At 38.6% G+C, this 13,926-nt stretch overlaps 1 protein-coding gene across 1 annotated transcript in view; it reads right to left on the bottom strand.

The window, feature by feature from the left end:
• The window catches only part of stol (stolid), a 214,417-nt gene extending 205,682 nt beyond the window's left edge, over positions 1 to 8,735 (bottom strand). Inside the window, exon 1 of the mRNA XM_065218619.1 lies at positions 7,462 to 8,735. Coding sequence (XP_065074691.1) covers positions 7,462 to 7,607 — 146 coding nt within the window. The 5' untranslated portion in view covers positions 7,608 to 8,735. The remainder of the gene's footprint in view (positions 1 to 7,461) is intronic.
• Between the last annotated feature and the right edge of the window lie 5,191 nt (positions 8,736 to 13,926).

Genomic DNA, 13,926 nt, shown 5'->3' with positions numbered 1-13,926 from the left:
TTATGAGTTTCCAAAAGTGTTTGGAACTCGGGTCTAATTTAGAAACATTATTTTCAAAAGTTTTGTTCCTCGTTGGCAGGATCGCGTGTTCTTTGATATTGTCTCCTACGGACATTTTAAGACGGATCAAGAGCAGAAGATCGTCGTCTATTATAATTGAATCGAATTTAACATCGCATTTTGGTACTGATGCAGCTTTTGCTTCAACTATAGAAGTAGTCAGAGATTCAAGAGCATAATTAACTTCATCTTTGGTTTGAACAGGAATGTTTCGATCAAAGCTATATTCCATAAATGTTCGATATTGCTCCTAATCAGCTCTATGGTAATTGAAAGTAGAGCTGTTGGGATTAGAAATTATTTCTTGGATATTTCAAAAGTTACTAGAAGGTGATCAGAACCGATGTCAGCATGGGTAACCAATTGACTACAATGTAATTTATATTGAATTTGGAACAAATAAAGAGTTTTAAAAAAAGAGATTACAGCGCTTGCAGAATAAAATAATGCGTTTGATTTTGAGATGTAATAGATTCACTTCCTAAACTTTGATGCTAGACGCCTTACAATGGTTGTAGGTGAAGCAAAGAATTGTATATTTGACTATGGTATTCATTTTTAAAGTAGTTAACGGTTTGCTGCCTCGATATTTGTGTGATCGAATTGAAAGAGGAAGTGATTTTCATAGATATAAACGCCACATTTCTTGACTTGTGCTTCACAGAATTCATTGCATTTTAAAGGAATTAATGTTTTCAATTCGATGCCTAGACACATTAAACGTGCAACAAGTTAGTAGTAAGTATTCTGGATGAATGTCGGGGCATTCCTGACATTGCTGAAAATTATGATAGCATCAGATTGCAGGGTTGCTAGTGATTGCTTGTAATACTTACAGGGCTGGTAGTGCTGATGCGATATAATAATAGTGACTTTAGTGACTAAAATTACGGAAATAGTGACAAAAAAGTGACTTGTAAATACTAAATAAGTAACCATTTATATGGTAACTTAGAAATTCAAAAACGGTTTGATATTGAAAAAAACTTTTTATGTCATGGAAATTAAAATCAAATTTCATAAATTCCTTTAATTTAACCGAGTCTCACAGCTAAATCTCCTGTGAAGAGCATTTGAAGTGATTTGAATAATTTACTTTTTTTTTTAGACATGATGACTGGCAAATAGTAATTCCCATTTTTTTGTGATCTTGAATTTGATTCTGCGTTCGAAACCTTCAAAATTTTGATATATCTAGGTAGATAACTTTGATAATTCGCTAAGAAATTTTCACAGAAATTCTTTATAATGATCTCAAGAACATTTTTAGAATAATTCCCCTTCTCTTAAACTTAGGGGCAAATAAGCATTTACAGAAATAATATTGCATTCTATAAATTCTTTGCAGAACAATCGACAAAATTCTTGGAAATAGATTATTTTCGTAGTTAGAAATGCTTAACATCGAATGGGGTAAATGTCGGCTTCGGTAATACTTAATAGATGCTCTGAAACACAATGTATCCCACATGCCAAAATTGAGCTCTCAAGGACGTTGTTTACCCCCTGCCGATAATAAAACAAGGTATTGCCGAAGCCGTCATTTACCCTATCACAATTAAAGTGGACATTTTATACGATTATATACGATACGAGATGAAAGTAAAGAGTTGATAGTTTATAACGGAACTACGGCAGTGTGTGAAATGTGTATATAGAAAGTAGAAAGCGAACAAATGACAATTTTTAGGAAGGTACGAATCGGGTAGAGCATCTCCTTTACCAAGCTCATCCGTTAATGAGGGATGGTGAGGGGTGTTTCCTCCTACCATCACTGGCAAAAGAATGGTCGCCGATTTGCTCATGTACCTCTGATGTGCGGAAACAGTTCTATCGATTGTTTCACAATCAAGTCGCCATATGACTTAAACAACTACCCAATTCGTACCTTCCTCACAATTGTCTTTTGCTCGCTTTCTACTTTGTATATACAATTTTCACACTGCCGTACTACAACGGAACTATCAACTCTATAATTTAATCTCCTCATCTATCGTATAAAATCTCCACTTTAAGTCTGATATTTGACGTTAAGCATCTCCGACTATGTAAATGGTTAAATTCACGCATGAAGTAATAAACACATGATTAGTTAAAGTAGATCATTTTAGAATTTTTACTGATTCTTCTAGAAACTCCTTCCATAAATCCATTTGAAATTGATTTGAATTCTGCTTGGAATTTCCATACAATAAACCTCCGAAATTTCATAAATTTCTGCTTAGAATAATCTTGGACTTCTCCCCTGCATTCAATTGGAAATTCAATTTGTATTCTCCTTATATCCCGTACAGACCATGGCTTATATCATGTAATATAGGCTGTCTTGCAATGAGCACTCGTACATCTAGTTTTCACTGGAAATCCTATGTATGAGTGCTCATTGCAAGACAGCCTATATTACATGATATAAGCCATAGTCTGTACGGGTTATTAGAATTCCCATAGTATTTCCTCAGAATTCTCAAAACCAAAATCTATCACAGAACAACTTTTAAACTCATCTCAGAATTCCTTTGAGATTGAACCTTCAAAATTCGATTCCATTGGAATTCTCGGAACTTATTTCGAACTCTTTAGAATACTCTTGGAATTTCAGAACTAATTTTGAATTCTTATTAGAATTGGACCTACAATCTTAATCCAATCATCATAGAATTCTTCTCAGAACTCTCGTTAAACGCACTCTCAATTATATCGGAATTATTTTCAAAATTGTTCGGAGCTAAATTTTGCGTCTCTAATAATTTAAGCAATAATAAAAAGCGACGCTCGTGTGTGTTAAGCCAAGTTTAACTACATAGGAAAACCTGGCTTAAGATTTAAGCGGAGATGAATAAATCGGTTCTCAGAGCACTTAATTTTACATGAGACTTTCGTAGTCTGTACTTTGGTATTCTTCTTTGATATATCTTGGTGTCATCCCTAGAATCCTTTAAGATTCTCTTCAAATTTACATTGGATTTTTTAAAGTTCTTCATCATCCTTGAAAGACTTTTGAAAATCTATCACAGGCAAAATTTCTTTGGAAAGTTTCCTGGGTTTACAATTTATTTTCTGAGAAAGGAGGGATTTTTTTTTTTATTTTTAATCGAAATTGAAGGCATTTTCCAATAGTTTTCCTGATGTTCAAAAGTTTTGCAGTTCACTGGCCACCCTGGTTAAAATTTTAAATTTTTTAACAGATATGTATATTTTGTTAAAACTACTGTAAACTTTCTTAATGCTAAGTACTCAATTTAAACATTTTAGTAGTGAAAAAGTGACTTTAGTGACTATTTTTAGGGAAATAGTGACTTTAGTGACGTTTTGGTGTAAAAAGTTACTTTTTAGTGACTGGCTTCAAAATAGTGACCAAGTCACTAAAAAGTGACCTGCTACCAGCCCTGTACTTATGAATATTTTAGGTGGACAAAAAGGCGAACTAAGAGGTGGACGCATAGAGGTAACTCTTAGGCCAGAAGGTCCCGAAGAAACGTGCTCAATTTTTTGGCTCAACTCTGGTACTATCTTCGGTCCCAAGCTAATCGATGCACCCCTAGAAACATAGGAAATGATCCTCATTTTATCTGACAAACTTTCATAGCGAATCAAAACAAACATAGTGTAATACTTGGGATTTGCTTGGGACCAATCAATAGGCTAGTCAAGAAGTGAGCCAATTTTAAATCGTTAGTTTCCAACCGATGATTATACATCAACGAATGCCTGAAAAAAACGTGTATTTCGGTTCAGTAGGTCCCACCGGGGCCCCGTCAAGTTTTGGCAGGATTTGGCGAGTTGTAACTACAGTAAGAATGCGCAACAGTGGTATCGCGATAATGGAGTAGACGTCATTGAGAAAGGGATGAACCCTCCAAATTGCACGGATTTTCACCCAATCGAAATGTATTCCGGTATCATCAAAGCTAAACTGAAAAAGAGTGGAAAAATGGCTAAGGATGCTTTTCAATGGCCTGATACTGGACAAAAGCAGCCGGTGAGGTTGACCAGCAGTTTGTGCAGAAGTCGATGGCACGTATCAAGCCCAAAGTTCGAATTTTCATTAGCGAGGAATAAAAATCCCAAAACCCATATTGTATTTTCTTCGAATAACATTTTTTCGAGTAACCTGAATCTCAATAGGACTAGTAATAGGGGAAATGGATGTAATGTCGGCCTGAATGCCAAAAATTCAGCAATCGACTAAAGTTTCAATAGCGACCAACAATATCCATTAGTACCTAGAAAAAATTGATAAATAGCAGATTTTTAGCGATGGGCCCAATCTTAGATCCATAGGCCAACATTAGAGCCATTTCTCCTACTCAAACTGAAATTATGGACACTCTCAAACTGCTTAGCAAGTTTCTGAGCTTTTACGCATTTGTGAATAAAATGTTACCACCTCCTTGTTTTGAGATTTTTCCAAAAAAATTTATGACTTCCCAAAAGCATTTCGAGCTCGGGTCTAATTTCGACACATTATTTTTAAAAATTGTGTTCTTTAGGGCAGATAATCGCATTTTTAACAGAAACAGCAATAAGAAGTTTACTGTGAGCGGTAACGGGAGGTCGAGCGGACCTTTTTTTTTTTTCTTAATTTGTTTTCCGTCGATCTTGTTTTCCGTGCTGAGCAGATTTTTTTTTTTTTTTTTTTTTTTTTTTTTTTTTTTTTTTTTTTTTTTTTTTTTGACTCGAGTAATTTTCAACTACGAACTTGCAGTGGCGGATGCGCGGGTCGGATGCGCGGTTTATCAAGTGTTGAAATAATGAAATTCCGAATTTGGGCCGAACGCGAGCGAAGGGTGCAAAACGCGTTCCGCTGGTCAGCCGGCAGCAAGAAAGAAGCACTCGCAGCAGTAGCACCACCGGGTGAAAAACTGCAGCCGGAATCAGAGGACTAACGCTGGAGGAGCACGAGGATATTTCCAGCTTCCCGTCGGCGCAGTGGAGCTCCCTGGATCAAGCAGGAAGAAGAGAAGTCTTTTACCCACGGCCAACAGTGTGTTGATGTATCTGTGTGCAATGTGAACACCATCAACACATCTCAAACTGCCTTTAGGTTCAATTGGCTAAACTTGGTGAGTTCGTTCCTTTTTGTTCATTTTATCTTTTCAATCCAGTAACGCTGGTAGATCACCTTTTCGTGTTGTGTTACTGGAACAAGATTTTCACCGAACTCTAGTCCTGAACAGGAGGGGCCTTATTACGGGTGTCACTACACGGTGATAAGGAAGTAATACTCAGAATAAGAGCCGTGAATGAAATGGGAATCACTTCTCCGTGACTACCAGTGTCAAGTTTTCACCGTGAGGTGACATCCGTAATAAGCCCCGAGTTTTCAGTGAGCAGGGGAACACACTTTGGACCTTGTTATTTTTAATGTCTTGCTAATAGTGACAAGACTCGAGTATGTAGTTGTTGGTGCTACCATGGTGATTGTATTTGGTGAGCTTGTTCCAGTTAAAAACAACCCGTTTGTTTCCTGCCGGGATAACCTTAATCGCGCGTGATCTATTTTGCGAGTGCAAGAACATAGTTGAGTCTTGTGGGAGGGAAGACGTTAGGATTTATCCCAGGCTACTATTGCAGAAAATCGTAATTGATAGATGTTGGGCGGAACGCGTCGGAATGTTTAGAAGGGAGGGCGCACGCTTGATCCACTTTGCTTTCGGGAACGTGATTTAACTTGTTCTGATTCATATTACGAACACGCTCAAATTCTGAGCACTTGTGTTTTTGTATGGGACGGATTTTGAAAATTTTTCTTTTAGGATGTCCATATTACGATAAGTCGTGAGTTTAAATACATTCTGAGCGGATCAGCAATATTTTAGGTAAAAAGGTGTTTTTCAAAGGATGATTTTAACGCACTGTTCGGAATTTGAATCAATACGGTAAATCGCGCGATGATCGAGACGTTTCCGTCGGATAAGATTATTTTGCGGCCGAGTGTCTAGGAAGCTATGGAAACCGAAATGGCTCTTGATTTTGTTTTATGCCCTTATAGTATAAACCACCATCGCACTTCGTGAGTTGCCCCAATAGAACCCTTGCTTTTGGTTTGAATCAGTACAAATTCGTTCTATTATATAAAAAAAAAAGAAGTATACATATTCATTTTCTTCCGAACTAAATAAACCACCATCACACTTTGTGAGTGGCCCCAACAGTATCCTTGCTGTTGGTCTAAATCGGGTCAAATCGGTTCTAATAATTATTTTATATTCAATCAAGTAAACCACCATCACACTTTGTGAGTGGCCCCAACAGCATCCTTGCTGTTGGTTTAAATCGGTTCAAACCGCTTATAATTAATTATTTTGGTCATTGATAAAATAAAATAAACCATCATCACACTTTGTGAGTGGCCCCAACAGTATCCTTATTGTTGGTTTAAATCGGTATACACACATCTAATAATGATCTACATCTCTAGACAGCCGGCTGTTTAGAGCATAAATCGAAAACACTTATAAATAACTACACAAAACAAAAGATCGCATCACTTATCAAGGTGAATCCTGATCCAACGAACCTAACCCACTAACAAAACCTCCTTCCTGTGACTTTTGTGGGATGCAGAGGTAAACACGGTCCCAAAACAACAAAAGTCACACACTAACATTCCTTCCCTCTCCCACCTGATTGCAAGGACGTGGCCGGTGACGTTATTGATCTTTAAAGGTAGGAGTCACTGGAACATGTACACTGAGAATGGCAGGTTACTCCCAAGCCCCATTCAGTTGATTCTTTGTACAATTTCACTGGTTCAGATCAATCACGGAGTGCAACTATCGATACGTGCAGTCAGACTAAGCTAAGCTAAGATCTTGTTTTCCGTGCTGAGCACCAATGCTACCGACGCCAGGGAGGCAGCTCCCACACCTGGACCCTACCTATCGACCCATCAATTCATGAACCGGAGACTAACGGCTTCACTTCCCCGAAGGAAGGCGTGATCAGAGATGTTATGCCTCAGAACATCCCGGTGAGGCCGACTGGGATTGAACCCACACCTGCTGGGGTGAGAGAGCGGACCTTACAATTCACAATATGAAACAATGGGTGTGCTAAAAAAAGCTCCAAGTTAAGGGCAAACGTAAGTTCCAGTAGCAACGCAAAAACCAGAAGAAAAACCGGAATTTGCTAGGAACGTAATAATACCTAGGACCGGGCTAGGACTTCGATAATCCGATGTTTATACAACCACGAAAAAAAACTAAATTCATGCTACCCATGCAAGTGGAAACCTTAGCGATTTGGTTACCCGCACCTTCCACGAAAGCTTCAGGTGGGCATCAAAACAACCGCAGTTTCGAGAATTCGAGTCGATCGTTCGAAGCGCAGCTAGGAATGCAATGGTGAAAGGAAATATTATACTTGTGATGTTTGGTAGGGGGTAATGACGATACTCACTCGTTGTGGGGAATATCCTCATCCGGATCGGCTGCCACCGTTCCGATTGTCAGCACCGTCATCATCAGAAAGACAAACGCCATTATCCCAGTCAATAAACGACGGCCCCCCAACAACGCAGGCCGCTTCCTTGGGGGATCCATCATCGTTCCGATTCCTTTTTTTTTCGCTACTGCACTCGTATGATGGATATTCGATATGCTCGCAGTTATGAGGTTTTGTCTTCTTAGCGAGGACTTTTTTATGATTTATTTATCTTCTTGTTTTATGGGTGTATATTCCACACACGCTTTCGGGTACGGTTGGTTCTTCGGTAAACTTTTTTTCTTCGGCAGACTCTTCCCTTGGCTAATGCCCACTCGTCAAATAGTAGTATCACTCAAACGATCAAAGCTTGTGCGGGCGAAATCATTTTACGACGGGTCGGAGCTTTTTCCCGCTCTTTTCTTCTTTTTTCTTGTGTATATCAATAAAATATTCAATTTAAATATAAATTACACCATCAGTGTAGCGGAAACGAAAAGCACTGACATTTTTTCACCTCCCTTCGCTAGCGCGTACGAGAACTGCTGCAGCGCTGCCTATCTCACCCCGAGGGGTGGTACTGGTACATCTAGCGTTTAGGTCTGGGGGACGGGAGGCGGCGGATCGTTGGGAGTGATGGGAGTCCAAGGAAAGCTTTATGAACACCAATACCAGCGCACTGGGGAGCGCAACGGAACACACACACCAGCGAACGTGGGACGCGCGCGTGTCGTACCGAAAATTTTACACCAAAAATTGCACATACAACTAACTCTGACACGGCAGAGGGTGAAATTTTTACTACCCTTCACGAGCCAAGAAGGAAATTTAAGGACCGAAATGGTACTTGTCTAATCCTTTATCTCCAACTTAGATGAACACTGGTGACGATTTTCTCTTCTTGTTATGTTATGTTCAGGTATTTTTACACTCTTCTACTTCGGTTTTACTCCACCATCATTATGCTTCATTTACATTCTTTTCCGTTTTCGTTTTTAATTTATGCAACACGATTCTGCTTCCTGAATGTCATTGCAAACTGCAAACCAACTGTGGGGTACAATTTTCCGTACCAAAAAAGCAGGACCGTCGAATGTACTATACCAAGGACGGAGCGAAAAAACGCACAATCCTTCAAATGCACTTTCAACTTAAACAGCCACAAACTTCAGCTAATGAATTGAAACCGAAATTTGGCGAAATTGATTATTCTTCAATACTCATACCAAACACTAACCAGCCCTACTGCAATCGCTTGAATCATTCCCAATAAGAAAAAAAAAGTTGGCAAGCGTGCCACCAGGTAATAAATTTTCAATCCACAAACGCACTCAGGATCAGGTCACGGCTTCAAGGCCAAAATTGCATTTATCCCGTTCGCCAAGGATCTCACTTCAGATTTCTCACATATTCATCGATATTTTTCATCCTTTTTCGCTGATTTTCCTCTTTTCAACATCCACCCGAAAAAAATTCCTACGATTGGCCAAAAATTTTCACGCTCATCCGAGGAAAAGAGGCTCGATCCACTACACTCCAGCCTTCGCTTTTTGCCGATTTACGGTCTACTCGAAAGGAAAAAAAAGCCAACACTGAACAGACACTGCACCAACAATTAATTAAACTATCATTTTCTAATGTTATATGCTTCTGCAGCTCCACACGATGACGGGAAAAAAAAGTACGATACCAAATTTTCCTCCCAAATCTGCTACGATATTCGGTCAGCGCCCGAAGAAAAAGCTGCCGATGATGTGCTGCTGCTCTTGTCGCTGGCGGAAAATCCTATTATTTAACCTTCCCGTACAACAGCGCGCCTCACCGAGTCCTCAGTCATATAGTAGGAGCTGCCCCACACCAGCACCAGCATAGTATAGGCACAGAGAAGAGATTCGCCTGCTTTTTTCCCACACACGCACCTCTCCGAACCGAATCCGCTACCGAACGGCGACGGCGACCGTGTCGTAATACGAGAATATTGGAAATACTATACACACTAAACCCCCCTTCGCAGACGCCGCCGACGTCGTCGCCATCGCCACCGCGTGTAGTGTGTAGGAGAGAGCTAGACGATGCTCCGAGAGCGCCAAAATCACAGAGCGAAAAGGTGTAGCATGACAAGGATATGGGTGACCTCCCACCACCCTCCCCAGAAAGAGCGAGAGAAAGGAAGAAGACCTCCAAGTGGCGGTGGAGCAGAGCCATAAAGGGAGAGTAACTGCGCGAGTCACGCCAATACGCACGCGCTCGGGGGCCCTTCCCGAAAATGAGAAATTTTACTGTCTTCGAAAAAGTTTGACTCCACTCGCAAATGACAGCTCCACAGGGATACATAGGTACGCAAAGCCAAAGGAGATTGTAGGACGAAAATATTCGAAATTGGTGACAGTCAAGGGGACTTGTTGAGAAGTCCAATGAAATGAACTACATACTTTAACAACTTTGTAGTCCTGTCACGGCAGGGTTAGTAGTGCTGATGCAATATAATAGTAGTGACTTTAGTGACTAAAATTACGGAACCAGTGACCAAATAGTTACTTGTAAATACTAAATACCATTTATATGGTAACTCAAAAATTCAAATACGGTTTATTTTGAAATAAACTTTTTATATCATGGAACTCAAAATCAAAATTCATAAATTCCTCTAATTTAATCGAATTTCACAACAGAATCTCGTACCTTCCTCAAAATTGTCCTTTGCTCGCTTTCTACTTTGTATATACAATTTTCACACTGCCGTACTATAACGGAACTATTTCAACTCAATAATTTAATCTCCTCATCTATCGGTTAAAATCTCCACTTTAAGTCTGATATTTGACGTTAAGCATCTCCGGCTGTGTGAATCGTTAAGGGGAAGCAGACCGCTCCGAAAAAAAATTACGTTTTGATTTTTCTAAAAATATTGAAAAAAAAGTATCAAAAATCTAAAAAAATCACATTTTTTCTAATTTTTTAAAGAAAATTCACGTGCAAAAACATGTTTTATAAGTCATTATGGCATAAAGTTGGACTCAAAAAACCACAAAACATCAACTTTTCGGTTTTTCTGAGAGTCCAATTTTTTTTCATGATGGGATAGAAAAAAAAATTTTGCATGTAATTTTTGACAAAAATCTAAGGAAGAAAATTATTTTCTTGGATTTTTGATAATTTTTCCCAATATTTTTAGAAAAATAAAAACGTACCGAAAATATTTTTTTATTTTTGGGCCGGTGAGCTTCCCCTTAAATTCACGCATGGAGTAATAATACATGATTAGTTAAAGTAGATTATTTTCGTTTTTTATTGATTTTTCTAGGAACTTCCTGGAGGCTCCTTCCATAAATCCATTTTAAATTTATTTGAATTCTCTTTAGAATTTCCATTTCCAATTGACCTCATAAATTTCATTGTGAGGTCTTCGAATAATCTTGGACTTCTTCCCTGCATTCAATTGGAAATTCAATTCGTATTCCCCTTAAGAATTCTCTTTGAAGTAGCATCAAAAATCACCCCAGAATTCTTTAAGAACTATCCGTAAAGACCATCTTTGGAGTGCACGGGATTTTCTTCCATTTTTCCTCAGGGCCAATTTTCATGTTAAGCCAAATTTCAGAACTAATTTTGAATTGTTATTAGAATTGGACCTAGAATCCTCATCCAATCATTCTTCTCAGAATACACTACAGAATTACAGAATTTTGCGTCTCTAATAATTTAAACAAAAATCAAAAGCGACGCTCGTATGTGTTAAGCTAAGTTTAACTATGTGGTTAAACCTGGCTCAAAATTTAAGTGGAGATAAAGAAATCGGTCCTCGGAGCACTTAATTTTACATGAGACTTTCGTAGTTTGTACTTTGTTATTCTTCTCTGATATATCTTGGTGTCATCCCTAGAATCCTTTAAAATTCTCTTAAATTTGCTTGGATTTTTTAGTTCTTAATCATCCTTGAAAGACTATCACAGACAAATACCTTTGGAAAGTTTCCAAGGCTTACAATTTATTTTCTGGGAAAGGAGGTATATTTTCCCCGATTTTTAATCGAAAATGAAAGGCATTTCCCAATAGTTTTCCTGGTGTTAAAAAGTTTTGCGGTTCACTGGTCACTTTGGTTCAAATTTTCAATTTTTAACAGATATGTATACTTTGTTAAAACTACTGTAGACTTTCTTAGTGCCAAGCACCCAATTTATTATTTTTTTTATATTTTTAAATTTCACTGTATTTCAATAGTGAAAAGGTGACTGTAGTGACTATTTTTAGGGAAATAGTGACCTTAACGACTTTTTGGTGTAAAAGTGACTTTTTAGTGACTGGCTTCAAAATAGTGACCAAGCTACTAAAAAGTGACCTGCTACCAGCCCTATGTCACGGTCGCCATTAAACAACTTTTGTGTTAATCGTTTGATGGTTAAAAATTAAGTGTTTATTTCTCTTAGCAAATACTTACATGAAGCTTAACTCTACACACAAATCTTAAGTCTACACGACATTTTTTCTAGTGGGAGGTGCTTGGAGTTACTTTGTAAATTTAGTTTAACCACTCAACTTCGATTTGGCTATTCGTTAAAAGAGTGTTTTCAAGAAGCGTCACAAATACACGTAACTCGTACCTCTTGAGGTTGGTTTGTATATCGATGAATAATCACGACATAGAATGTAGGTCGGGTGAGTATTGAACTGCATGGAATGTAGCTGGTAGTATTTTGAGCTGTTGTTTTCTCTGTTTCGTTTTCAAGTGGCAAAGCGCTAACGAATGTTATTGTACGTAGTGTCAAAACATGTGTTAGCAATAAAATGTAAAAAGACTGTTATGAATTTCGACGAAGTAGATGCACTTGAGGAACGGACCACAAGTCTAGATAAACATTTCAAAAGGTTCTATCTGCATTGATCGATTTTCTCTTTCGTCAATAACTCAGCTGCAAAACCTTTCCCTGTTGTATTTTACGTTTTGGACGCTAGATAAGAACCTCCTTTATCAAACTATGTGGTAGAATTAGCGCGAAATCTGTTTTCATAGCAGTGGTTATGAAAAGAGAAAGTCGATGAAGAGAATCGATCAAAGCAGATAGGACCATTTGAAATGTTCATCGAGAAGTGTCCTCTTGCAAAACATGGTTTTCTTGTAAATGGATACTCTCACCAAGATCAGTTCTATTCTATGCATGAGAACTTCTTTTGAACTTGTGAATGATAAGGGTTAATTTGGATTTTCCAGATTCTTGTACATGTCTCATGTTCTTTGTGACTTTCTACACTACTGGTACCGATTTGAATTTCAATTTCCCCATCATTCTAAATTCTTCGGCCACTCCACTGATTTGCACATGCGGAGACTTATGGTTCTTTATTTTGGAATCTAGCTCTAGATCGGATAAGATTTAAAAATAAGTTGTCTGTTCAAGGGTCGTAAAGTAACTAACGTATGTATGTGTTTCATTACATAGCATCGGTGCCAGTTACAAGGTGGGTCCCAATTATTTTTCGATTAAAATTGTAATTAACTCCAGAATAATTTGAAGAGTATTAAATATCTTATTGAACCCATTCGATGATGTGCATGTTGACAGAAGGCTCATCAGGACTTCCCGGACTCATAAAGACTTTCAGAACATTGTTCAAGACTTCATTGAGCCTGTAGATCTTTAAGATCTGAACTCCAGAGTACTTTGAAGTGCAACAAAGGCTATCTTGGACTCATATGGAATTTCAGGAGATAGCTTTTTAGGGCTCTGATGATGTGTTGCATATGTCGGAAACGTGAGTATCAAAGCAAGTTGAGTCAATAGGACATCAAGGACATTTTGGAGAACCTAGAAGACTTCAGGATTTTTTTTAGTGAAATGATGGTTATTTAGTTTTACCTAATAGATATCACATTCAATTTGTAAAAAAATATTACTCTTCTAAATTCAGAAGGAATTCTAGTTCACTTTAATCGATTCTGTTATTATCAATTGCATTAATATAGTTGATGTATTAACATAGATTCGGACCACTACCTAGTTGCAGTATGCATGCGCTCAAAACTCTCGACGGTGCATAACACCCGTCGAAGTCGAACGCCGCGACCAAACATTGAGCAACTACGGGACGCCGGAGTTGCACAGGACTACGCACAGCAGCTGAAAGTTGCACTACCCACGGAAGAGCAGCTTGGCTCACCTTCTATTGAAGATGGTTGGAGGGACATCCGTTCCGCCATAGGTAATACTGCTGCTGCGGCACTAGGTACTGCAATCCCGGACCGAAGAAATGACTGGTTTGACGGCGAATGCAAACTGTTAGTAGAGGAGAAGAATGCAGCACGGGCGAGAATGCTGCAACACCGCACGAGATTGAATGTGGAGCGATACAGACAAGCGCGGAACAGAAAAACTCGGTTTTCCGAAGGAAGAAGCGTCAGCAGGAAGACCGAGATCGTGAGGCGATGGAAAATCTGTACCGCGT

The sequence above is a fragment of the Ochlerotatus camptorhynchus genome, unplaced genomic scaffold, assembly GCF_037179485.1.
Source record: "Ochlerotatus camptorhynchus isolate MF236.1 unplaced genomic scaffold, CSIRO-AGI_Acam_v1.1 ptg000090l, whole genome shotgun sequence".
NCBI lineage: Eukaryota > Metazoa > Arthropoda > Insecta > Diptera > Culicidae > Ochlerotatus > Ochlerotatus camptorhynchus.
This window is presented reverse-complemented; position numbering and strand designations above follow the sequence as displayed.